The 11,185-nt window shown below is 42.4% G+C and overlaps 1 protein-coding gene across 1 annotated transcript; it reads left to right on the top strand.

Moving 5' to 3' along the window:
• The first annotated feature begins 249 nt into the window (after nucleotides 1-249).
• LOC123168161 (protein TOPLESS-RELATED PROTEIN 2) lies at nucleotides 250-10,570 on the top strand. Its single transcript, XM_044586032.1, has 25 exons — nucleotides 250-1,971; nucleotides 2,075-2,254; nucleotides 2,344-2,457; nucleotides 2,553-2,711; nucleotides 3,832-4,012; nucleotides 4,085-4,211; nucleotides 4,371-4,480; nucleotides 4,580-4,718; nucleotides 4,801-4,910; nucleotides 5,043-5,112; nucleotides 5,308-5,381; nucleotides 5,567-5,662; nucleotides 5,739-5,834; nucleotides 6,021-6,148; nucleotides 6,269-6,503; nucleotides 6,580-6,747; nucleotides 7,109-7,216; nucleotides 7,285-7,434; nucleotides 7,885-7,995; nucleotides 8,080-8,259; nucleotides 8,431-8,559; nucleotides 9,021-9,116; nucleotides 9,315-9,500; nucleotides 9,702-9,874; nucleotides 9,961-10,570. The coding sequence occupies exons 1-25, from the start codon at nucleotides 1,892-1,894 to the stop codon at nucleotides 10,175-10,177; spliced, it is 3,417 nt and encodes a 1,138-aa protein (XP_044441967.1). The 5' UTR covers nucleotides 250-1,891; the 3' UTR covers nucleotides 10,178-10,570.
• Nucleotides 10,571-11,185: the final 615 nt, after the last annotated feature.

Raw genomic sequence — 11,185 nt, 5'->3', positions numbered from 1 at the left:
TAAACATCGCTGACATCTTATTTTACCCATAATATTTTTTATTAAACGTCAAAGAAGATACTACATCTTTTCACTGAAGAAAAATAGTCATGATGAAAAAGCAGGAAAATAATTACACAAGCCAGGTCAAATACATAGTTGTTCCCAAAGATTTTTTGGTGTGGAAGCTGATGCACCATAAAACTTCAGAAGAACATAAATGGCCAGTCAGTCTGTTTAATACAATGTGAAAAACTAAGTTAGATCCGCCGAACTTCTCTAAATCCAACTGTTGTGAAGTGAGAAAAACTACATAGATTTCTAGTACCCGGTGGTCACAGCCTGACATAGAGCTTAACTGAGATTTTTGTTAGTCAAACATTATTGAGCCTCATTTGGCATGGCTTTTAGTCAATCACTCAATCTATAAGACATAACCCAGTAAAAGTCTGAATGCTCACTTACGCTAGGCTGAAGATGTGGTTCTTTAGCTATTGTATGTAAGAAAAATCCTATGACACTTCATAAGACAGATTGTGTGTATATAGAGTTCAGCTAGACATGTTAGGATAGGAAGCAACAGTCAACACTGTAACACTGCTATATTTCATGATTAGATGCCAGAACTAATTTAGCAAGATGTTGTAACCGGTGACCAAACAAAGAACTTCGTCGTAATTGCAGCAAGCATTCTTCTGATTCTGCAAAAAATAAGATATTGAGTGGATGGGGCATGCGCCATGGTGGCTGCGGTAGGCATGATCTAGGCGGCGGCGGGGAAACTAGTCGTACCCAAAAGAAGAAGAAGACGAGATGAACAAAACGAAGGGATATGCAGTTCGTCAATGTATTATGGAATAATCTAGGGTGCCTTTTGCATAGTTTCCAATGCAAGCTGAGCCTACTAAATCCTGGACCTTCAGTCTAGATCGAACGCCCCACCTTGTCCTGGATCAGGGGATCATATGAGGCACCGTATCACCAGATATGCACTCTATATACGAGATGTGATCGATTAAATATAACATCTTTTTAATATTAGTGGGTGAAACTTATCCATCAATTATTGTGGTTATAAGTAAGAAAGATACAAAAGTGTAGACGCCTGAAAAGTTGGGTATCCTGTAGCGGGCGCGGCTACCTCAACCCTGGCTGGCAAGCCCCGTTCAAATTTCGAAACCGCGGATGCGTGAGAGGGAGAAACGAGGAAGGATGCGAGAAATGGTTAACGGAAGTTTACCCCCCTACCTGCGGCTGCGGACCTCACGATGGGAGTTACCCAGTTTGCCCCTGCCGCCCGTCCTCGTCAGTGGCTGCCAAGTAAATAGAGGTGCGTGGTCGTGGGCTCTCGTGTAATCTGGCGGGGCGGGGTGGTTATAAAACGCAGCCCCAAAAAACCAAAAGCAGACCAGAAAAATAAATACTCCCTACTCCAGAGAGAGAGAGAGAGAGAGACTGGTTTTGGAGAGAGAAAGCGAAGTGGGGAGAGAGAGATAAGAAAAGGCAAACCCGTCCGTCGGCTAGAGCCAAGGGGAGAAGAAGGAAGCAGCAGGCGGCGGTGGCGGCGGCCAAACCCTAGTCTACGTGCTGCGCCGCTGAGGGAGGAGACACGCGTGCACCACCGGTCGGCGCCAGGAGCTGCAGATCCGCGGCCGGGCCGCCGGAATCGGGGGAGATCCCGCCGGGATGGGTCCGCTTGGGCTGTGACCTCGCTCCCGCTGCCCGTTTCGTCTCCGGGGTTTTCGTCCTGCTAGGGTTCTGAGCTGCTCGTTGGGTGTTTGGTGCGGTTTTTTCGGGGGGCGGTTGGGGCCCTGCGCTGGTTTCTACGGAGATTTGGGAGGGGATCTGCCGCCAAGGCGGGAGTCCTCCCTCGTCGTGAGCGCTGGAGACGCAGGGCGGGATCGGGGGAGCCATGTCGTCGCTCAGCAGGGAGCTGGTCTTCCTCATCCTGCAGTTCCTCGACGAGGAAAAGTTCAAGGAGACGGTGCACAAGTAAGTGTCTCGTCTCGTCTGGTTGATCAAGACAAAGTTTTGGAGCTATCTGGAGTTGTTGAAGCTGGTTTTTTTTAACCCCCCGTCCATTTTGGTCGCGCAGGTTGGAGCAGGAATCGGGCTTCTACTTCAACATGAAGCACTTCGAGGACCTGGTCCAGGGTGGGGAGTGGGACGAGGTGGAGAGGTACCTCAGCGGCTTCACCAAGGTGGAGGACAACCGCTACTCCATGAAGATATTCTTTGAGATCCGCAAGCAGAAGTACCTTGAAGCCCTCGACAGGTAAGTCATATTGAAGCCTCTCCTCTCCTGCTCATTTGCTCAGGATCAACAGCGATTTGCAGGCGCTCAACTCAGTTTGCCTTTTGCAGGCATGATCGGGCCAAGGCAGTGGAGATACTCGTCAAGGATTTGAAGGTGTTTGCCTCCTTTAACGAGGAGCTGTTCAAGGAGATAACGCAGCTGCTGACTCTGGATAATTTTAGGTGTGCTGCTAAGTTCTTGTTTGGAGCATTTTCGTACAGCAGAATGCTTGTGCATTGTGCTAATGTGGATGTAATTCTGTCTAAATCACAAACAGGCAAAATGAGCAGCTGTCCAAATACGGGGATACAAAGTCAGCCCGGAATATCATGCTCATGGAGCTTAAGAAGCTTATCGAGGCAAACCCTCTGTTCCGAGACAAGCTTAATTTCCCACCATTTAAAGCCTCAAGACTGCGCACGTTGATCAATCAAAGGTGATTGGTTAATTTTATTCATTGCATGCATTTAATTCCATGTTACTATTTTTTTCTACAGAGGGATGCGGTCTGCTTGAACAATTTGTACTTTTATTTCTTGAGCAAATAAGATTTGATGTGCGTAAGATTCTGTTTAAATTTGTATATAACATAGCAGGCCAGCGCATGTTTTTCCTAATGGTACTTATAAGATTGGAAATGAGCTGTCACAAAGCTGCTATATTGGGAGGGTTTCCGTTTCTTTTTGTTTTCTTCTGGCCGTGTTTCCATCTTTCTTTCAAATGAGATGGATGAGTGAGAAAAAGAGGTGTGCAGTCTTTATACAGACACAAACTCGAAGTTTAGCACTTTCACGATGTATAAGGGTTATTTATGATTCTTGATTGTCAATGGTCATGCTCCAACCATTTAGTTCGGAAATTAAGAGGGGTGATTGAGTAAAAGGCAAACAGAATTAGCATTTTCTAGTGCTTTACCAAATCCTGGTTGTAGTTGTGAAGAGGGAGTTGTCCTGTCCATTTCATAAATGTTGTCCATACGTACTTGAGACATTTGATTGCTTGAACTTTATGACTTGACCATTCGTAAGTTGCCTGAATATTTTCCTCATCTGAGTCACATTTCTAAGCCTTTGGATCAACATCCAACCACTCTTACCTCATGCCACCCCAGATATAACATATGGAATGCAAATTGCAGAGTACACTAAAACTGCACCCTTCCAGGTTGTAACTTTAGGCCAACTAATATGCAATTTCAGGGATTTGTGATAATTTCAAGCAACTGAGAATTAGCAAAATGACAAGTTTTAGGTACTAATTCATAGCTTCTTACCTTGGTAATATGTTTGATATGATTTCTACTTACAATTTTTTTGGGGTGTCAGTTGGATACTCTGTATGGCAAGTTCTTGCAGAATATAACAAATATGTGTAGGTTTGTGACGTGCCATATTTTTTTTCTATTTTTTCTGCATACTGCCTATATTCAACACATGCAATGCTTGGGCTGTTTCCATAATGAAGACCTACAAGGCTTTCAGTATTGCCTTCTCTTGCTTTAGTTTCTTGTGGAGGGTGATGCTAACTGGACTGCTTTGATTTTTTATGTCATGTAGTCTTAACTGGCAACATCAGCTCTGCAAGAATCCTAGACCAAACCCTGACATAAAGACACTCTTCACGGATCACTCCTGTGCAGCTCCTACCAATGGAGCAAGAGCTCCCCCCCCTGCCAATGGTCCTCTTGTTGGACCAATCCCCAAGACAGCTGGATTCCCTCCAATGGGTGCTCATGCTGTACGTATCACGGCTATAGTTGAATTGACTTTTTATATCATCCTATCATTTACCATATTCTCAATCTTGCAGCCGTTTCAACCTGTGGTTTCACCATCTCCAAATGCAATTGCTGGTTGGATGACAAATCCCAATCCCTCCTTACCACATCCTGCTATTGCACAAGGGCCGCCCGGTCTTGTTCAGCCACCAAACACAGGTATCATAAAACTGCAATTCAGCAAAATGGTGTCTGTCACTGTTTCAATGTTGTTTCATTTTTTGTTTGGGTATCATAAAACTGCAATTCAGCAAAATGGTGTCTGTCACTGTTTCAATGTTGTTTCATTTTTTGTTTGGATGCTCTATTTGTTTGCAGCGGCATTTCTGAAGCATCCAAGGACTCCTACAAGTGCGCCTGGCATTGACTATCAGTCTGCAGATTCTGAACATCTGATGAAAAGAATGCGTGTAGGCCAGCCAGATGAGGTATTTGGGTGAACTTGGACTTGCCATAGTTTCTGCTCTTTACTCATTTCTGTAACAGTGGATTGATGAAGCACTTTTGACACCTTAAAAAAACTATAGGTGTCATTCTCTGGTGCAAGCCATCCTCCCAATGTTTACAGTCAAGAAGACCTCCCCAAACAAGTTGTTCGCACTCTCAATCAGGGTTCTAATGTTATGAGCCTGGATTTCCATCCTGTTCAACAAACTATTCTTCTAGGTACATGCTTCAAACACTTTGCTTGGTTCTTGAATATTTACTTTGTTAGTGCATATTATTTATTTAATGTCTTGTAAAACAGTTGGAACAAATGTTGGTGACATCGGGATATGGGAAGTTGGTTCACGCGAAAGGATAGCACACAAGACATTTAAAGTTTGGGACATTGGCTCCTGCACCTTGCCATTGCAGGTCATTATTTGAATGATAAATTCTTGTATCTATTTTATTCTGTGTTGTTAGCAACTTGTAATGTGCTGTAAGCCTGTAATTAGACTTATATTGTCGAGTTCTAATGCATAAAATGTGTTGTTCTTTGTTCAGGCTGCACTAATGAAAGATGCTGCAATATGTGTCAATAGGTGTCTGTGGAGCCCTGATGGAAATATTTTAGGTATGGAAACAGGCAGTTTAACTGCATTATTCAAATACCCGCCATTTTTCAATAAAAAGATAGCATTTGGGCATTGTTTTATGCTTGGGAGTGCATATCATTTGGGCATGCTTCTCTGCTCAGGAGTGTTCTATTCCTTGTCACTTTTCTTGCTTGTCTGTCAGATTGATTCTTTAAGCTTGATTTGATTCTCAGGTGTGGCATTTTCAAAGCATATCGTTCAGACGTACACGTTTGTTCCTAATGGAGAGTTAAGACAGCAAGCAGAGGTACATGCATATTGATGAGACTATTAGTTTTCTATGTACACCTCCATTCGGTCTGTTTGACAACGTGAGGTTTGGATTCGAGCCCTTAGGTGGACAGAGTCCTTAACTCCCCATAATGCCCAAACTAATCCTCATCGGAACCGCTTAAAGGTTGCTAACTATTTGATTCTTTGTGAATTGCACAGATTGATGCTCACATTGGCGGGGTCAATGACATTGCATTCTCTCACCCCAACAAGTCCCTATCAATTATTACATGTGGCGATGACAAACTCATTAAGGTGAGGTTACTCATGATGTCACTGTTTTTAGAATGAAAGAGAACATCCTTAGCATGCTTGCACATTTCATTTGCAGGTATGGGATGCTCAGTCCGGACAAAAGCAATACACATTTGAAGGCCATGAGGCTTCAGTGTACTCTGTTTGCCCTCACTACAAGGAGAACATTCAGGTACTTTCTGGATGATTTCACCTCTGCTATTCTTAAGCTATGCTCTTGCCATTTTTGCACTGGTACTGTACTTGCTGTTTTGGCTGCTATCCACTTAGTTTAATTTTGGCATCCCAGTCTTGTACTTCAAATTGTTTCATCTTTATCATCTGTCTGTGGGTTTCTACAACTTTAGCTTCTCTGCAGTTTATCTTTTCTACCGCCATCGATGGAAAAATCAAGGCATGGTTATACGACTGTTTGGGCTCACGGGTCGACTACGATGCTCCTGGACATTGGTGTACTACCATGTCTTATAGTGCTGATGGTACAAGGTGAGAAGCTTCAAGTGAAAAATTAAGCTAACATGCTGAAGGATGAAAGACCTACATTATACTTCATTTTTTTAGAATTTCACACCCATATAATTTACCTGCTTTGAAATTTCCTTGCAGGCTCTTCTCTTGTGGAACTAGTAAAGACGGTGATTCCCACTTGGTCGAGTGGAATGAGACTGAAGGAGCTATTAAGAGGACATATAATGGCTTCAGGAAACGGTCACTGGGTGTTGTCCAGTTTGACACAACGAGAAACCATTTTTTGGCTGCTGGAGATGAATTCGTTGTTAAATTCTGGGATATGGATAACACCAACATACTGACAACAACAGACTGTGAGGGTGGACTGCCTGTAAGTTTATTTCTGTAGCTTTTTTTATGAATGTACATACCAAGTGTTTTTGCTTGACTTTTACTGATTTATGCAGGCAAGCCCGCGCCTGAGATTCAATAGGGAAGGGTCATTGCTTGCTGTTACAGCAAACGATAATGGAATAAAAATATTAGCGAACACCGATGGGCAGCGTTTGCTGAGGATGCTAGAGAGCAGGGCTTTTGAAGGCTCTCGTGGACCTCCTCAACAAATTAATACAAAGGTAATGATGCATATACTTTTCATCAACATTTGCTTGTGTCCTAGGTCCACTTAGGGTATAAATGTTACATTAATTTGGTCCTTATTTAGGTTTCTCGTTTTCTGGTATTTGTTTTTGTTTGCTCTATCTGAAATCTTTATTTGAGCCTGTGACTGTTGCCTACAGTCTTAAAGGACATTTGCATCCAGCTGTATCTGTATGGTGCACACAAGATGAGTTCCAATGATGATTTTGAAACAACTAATTCATTCAACTACTATTCCACTTTAGCTGCATAATGTTGGTTTCTATTTGGCCTGGCAATTACTGAAGATCGTTTTAATAAGTGCCATGTACTCACTTCTAATTTTTTTTAATGCAGCCTCCACTGCTCACCAACCTTGGTTCTGCTTCAAATGTATCTAGTCCTATAGCAGTGAACTCAGAGCGACCTGACAGGATGTTGCCTGCAGTATCAATGAGTGGACTGGTTAGTTCCCACAGCCTTTCTTGTTCTTCAATACATTGGTTTGCTAAATGTCGTGAACAAATTTGCAGGCATCTATGGATGTTAGCAGAACGCCGGATGTTAAACCAAGAATAACTGATGAATCTGAAAAGCTGAAGACCTGGAAGTTGGCCGACATTGTTGATTCAGGACATCTTCGGGCACGGCGTTGTCCAGATACAGCAGCATCTCCAACAAAAGTATGTTGGCCAAGTTGCATAATTACCTTTAGTTATCTGTATGTTTTATTGAGTTATAAATATTGAGCATGCAATTTCAACTTACACATACAACCTGTTTCCTTAAGATATAGAAGAGGGTATATTGGCTGTTTGATATTTGACTGTAGTTATTATTTCATAAAGGTTTATATTTGCTTGTAGTTTTTTGCTATATACTCCCTCCGTTCCTAAATATAAGTCTTTCTAGTGATTCCACTAGGTGGACTACATACGGAGCAAATTGAATGAATCTACACTTAAAATGCATCTATATACATCCGTATGTGGTTCATAGTGGAATCTCTACAAAGACTTATATTTAGGAACGGAGGGAGTAATTGGCAGTTCACTATTCGCCAAGCAATTTTGTTAATGCTCTGGGCAATGTAAAATTTCTGATGAGTCACATTTTATTTGTTTCCTCAACAGGTTGTCCGTTTGTTGTATACAAATAGTGGGGTTGCACTTTTGTCTCTCGGTTCCAATGCTGTTCATAAGCTGTGGAAATGGCAACGCAGTGACAGGAATCCTAATGGCAAGGTAGACTGAAGTTGTATTTATTTGGATTTCAGTTGCAATCTTTTTTTGCTTGCCTTCTGAATTATCTTTACCCTCTTCTGTTAGTCTACTGCATCTATTTCGCCTCACCTGTGGCAACCAGCAAATGGGATTCTAATGACAAATGACACAAGTGACGGCAACCCAGAAGAAGCAACTGCCTGCATTGCGTTGTCCAAAAATGATTCCTATGTTATGTCTGCATCTGGTGGCAAAGTCTCTTTGTTCAATATGATGACGTTCAAGGTAAATGGCTTCTCCATCATATAGACAATCCCCCCCTCCCCCTCTGAACCAACCGTGCACACTTAGGGTAATATAGCGTCCTGATAAGCCATTACTCCAGATAACAAGAACCATAATTGCGTTACTGCCTTTATCCGACTTTCCTGATTAGATATGTGAAATCTGTCGCAGGTCATGACTACGTTCATGGCACCTCCACCTGCTGCGACTTTCCTCGCATTCCACCCACAGGACAATAATATTATTGCTATAGGAATGGAGGACTCGACCATTCAAATCTACAATGTCCGTGTTGATGAGGTGTGTGCTGCTAACTTATGAAACTCACTTGAATTGAAGTATCAATGTATCATTGCTTTTAAATAATATGTTTTGTATCTCCTCTTGCTTTGCCCTGTTTGATGTATCTGAGATTACACTTAGGGTGTATTTAGGTTTAGCCCAAGCTCACCCTACCAAAAAATTGGTTAGCCCAAATTTTGTTCATGGTTTTGGTTGCCCATGATTCGTCCAATGTTGGCAAGAAAAATGAACTAGAATGGATAAAATTTTGGTAAGATAGATTTTGGACACAAACCAAACATACCATTACAATTTCTGTCGATCAAAAACCTTCAACCGACACTTCTAAATACTTGGGAGTCTTTGTCTGGTAACAATTGAATCCTTTCATGTTGGATTTGCACTTAATATTGATTTATTTTGCACTAAATCTTGATTCGAAAGCCATGTACTAATGTCAACTCCACAAAATTACTTAGGTCAAAAGCAAGCTCAAGGGTCATCAGAAAAAGATTACCGGACTGGCATTTTCTCAATCAATGAATGTTCTTGTATCTTCAGGTGCTGATGCTCAGGTATGATCTTTTACTCTGTTATAAATTATTGTACCGGCTAAATGTTCAAATTGCTATGCGGAAACGGTCCAATTCATGTTAGTCGCATGCCAGGCCATTCATTAGTCTGTTTATTATATTTTCTTTGCGATTGGGCAAACAACTATGATGTCATATATTTGTTCTCAAATCATTGATTGATGAAACCAAAATTTGCAGCTATGTGTCTGGAGCATTGATGGTTGGGAGAAGAAGAAATCAAAATATATCCAACCCCCGGCAAATCGCTCTGGTGCTTTAGTTGGCGATACAAGGGTCCAGTTTCACAATGACCAAACACATCTTCTTGTAGTTCATGAGAGCCAACTGGCAATCTATGATGGAAATCTTGAATGCTCGCGCTCGGTTAGTCATGACTAAAATTTATTATTTTTGTATCTGCTCGTTATTCCATATTCACATTGTTTCTTACCCTAGGTTTATTACTCACTGCATGTCATTGCTAAATATTTTTGATTTATACATATTTGCTTCTTTCTCCTTTATGGATTATTATTGTTACTGGGCATCTTCATTGATTTCCCCTGTTACTTGATGCAAATGCAGTGGTACCCAAGAGATGCACTGCCAGCGCCAGTTTCGAGTGCAATATACTCGTGTGATGGTCTCCTTGTTTACGCTGGTTTCTGTGATGGTGCTATTGGAGTATTTGAAGCCGAGTCCCTTAGGTTGCGTTGCAGGATTGCACTTTCCGCCTATGTGCCTCCTTCAATATCTAGGTATGCTGCTCAGTGTCACTGCTTGTTTTTGTTTTCATACGTGGTTGCGTTTTGCTTATTATTTCCCCTGTTTGTTAATCCAACAGCGGGGCAAGTGTGTACCCCATGGTTGTAGCGGCGCATCCCTTGGAGCCTAACCAGATTGCAGTTGGAATGAGTGATGGGGCAGTTCATGTGGTTGAGCCACTGGACGCGGACCCAAAGTGGGGAGTCGCGCCTCCCCAGGATAACGGAGCCCACCCGTCCATGTCATCAGCTCCAGCAGCATCTAACAACCAGACGTCTGATCAGCCAACGAGATGACTCAGGCCACTAAACAATGGTAGGACTCTAGGAGATAGGGAGAAAGAAAACAGTTAGATTCATGAGACAAGGTGAGGTGATATGTATCAATTCCACACCATCTCCTTGCTACAGGTGGTGATTGATGATGGCATGTCTAGATTAGTTTTTGGTTCCTGGTTGTTTTTTTGCCCCCAAAATCTTAACCTTCTCACCTGGTGCCCTCTTCCTTTGTAAAGCTTTTCCTGCTCCCAGCTAGTGGTGGTTACTTAGAAGCCGTTATTTGTTTTTATTTATTTATGCCCCTTTATTTGTGGGGGTAGTTACTTTGTAGTGTAAAATATGTTTGTCATGTTGGATGATGATGATATTTGCTTCGCTCGTTGCTGCCGATTCGATTGGCTATTTAGCTTATTTGATTGATGGAGGATTTGTAGTGTAAAGGTTTTGAAGATGATTTGATTTGCCTTGTTGAAATTGGTTGGCACAATGTGGTGGTTTGCTAAGTCCACGACCAAAGCCGGCGGACGCTAAGGCCTACAACGCGATGCTATTGGCGGGAGTTAGGAAAATCCCAGCGATCTGGAATAGGATTCTTTCCTAGACTAGATTCAGGGCATCTCCGATGCTATTACTGCACCAAATAAAGTGGACATGTTTGGACGTGTCTGGGGACAGCTTCGGGGAGCCAGCCACCCAACTTTGTCCACCAAAAAAAAATGACGCACCAAATAAAAATGGACATGGCATTTTCATTAATATAGGGATTTTTTCACATAGCAAAACTTATGGATTTAATTGTTCTAGTCTAAATCTTTGCGGGCCATGGGCATGTCCGTGTCCCACGTCCTACTCCTCGGTCCGACCTCATGGTTGTTGCGGCCTGGCGTGAACAATCATGAAGTTGTCGATGTTGGCAGTGTTCTTGTCCGTAATCACATGTGCCGCCTCGGCTGTGATCTACTCGAAATGGCTGTCGCACTCCGTATAACGCTCGTTGCTTATCCGCGACGCCCAAATTGTCAGTGA

Source organism: Triticum aestivum, chromosome 7D (assembly GCF_018294505.1).
Source record: "Triticum aestivum cultivar Chinese Spring chromosome 7D, IWGSC CS RefSeq v2.1, whole genome shotgun sequence".
NCBI lineage: Eukaryota > Viridiplantae > Streptophyta > Magnoliopsida > Poales > Poaceae > Triticum > Triticum aestivum.
Note: the sequence above shows the minus strand (reverse complement) of the source record. Positions and strands in the feature narration are given on the sequence as shown.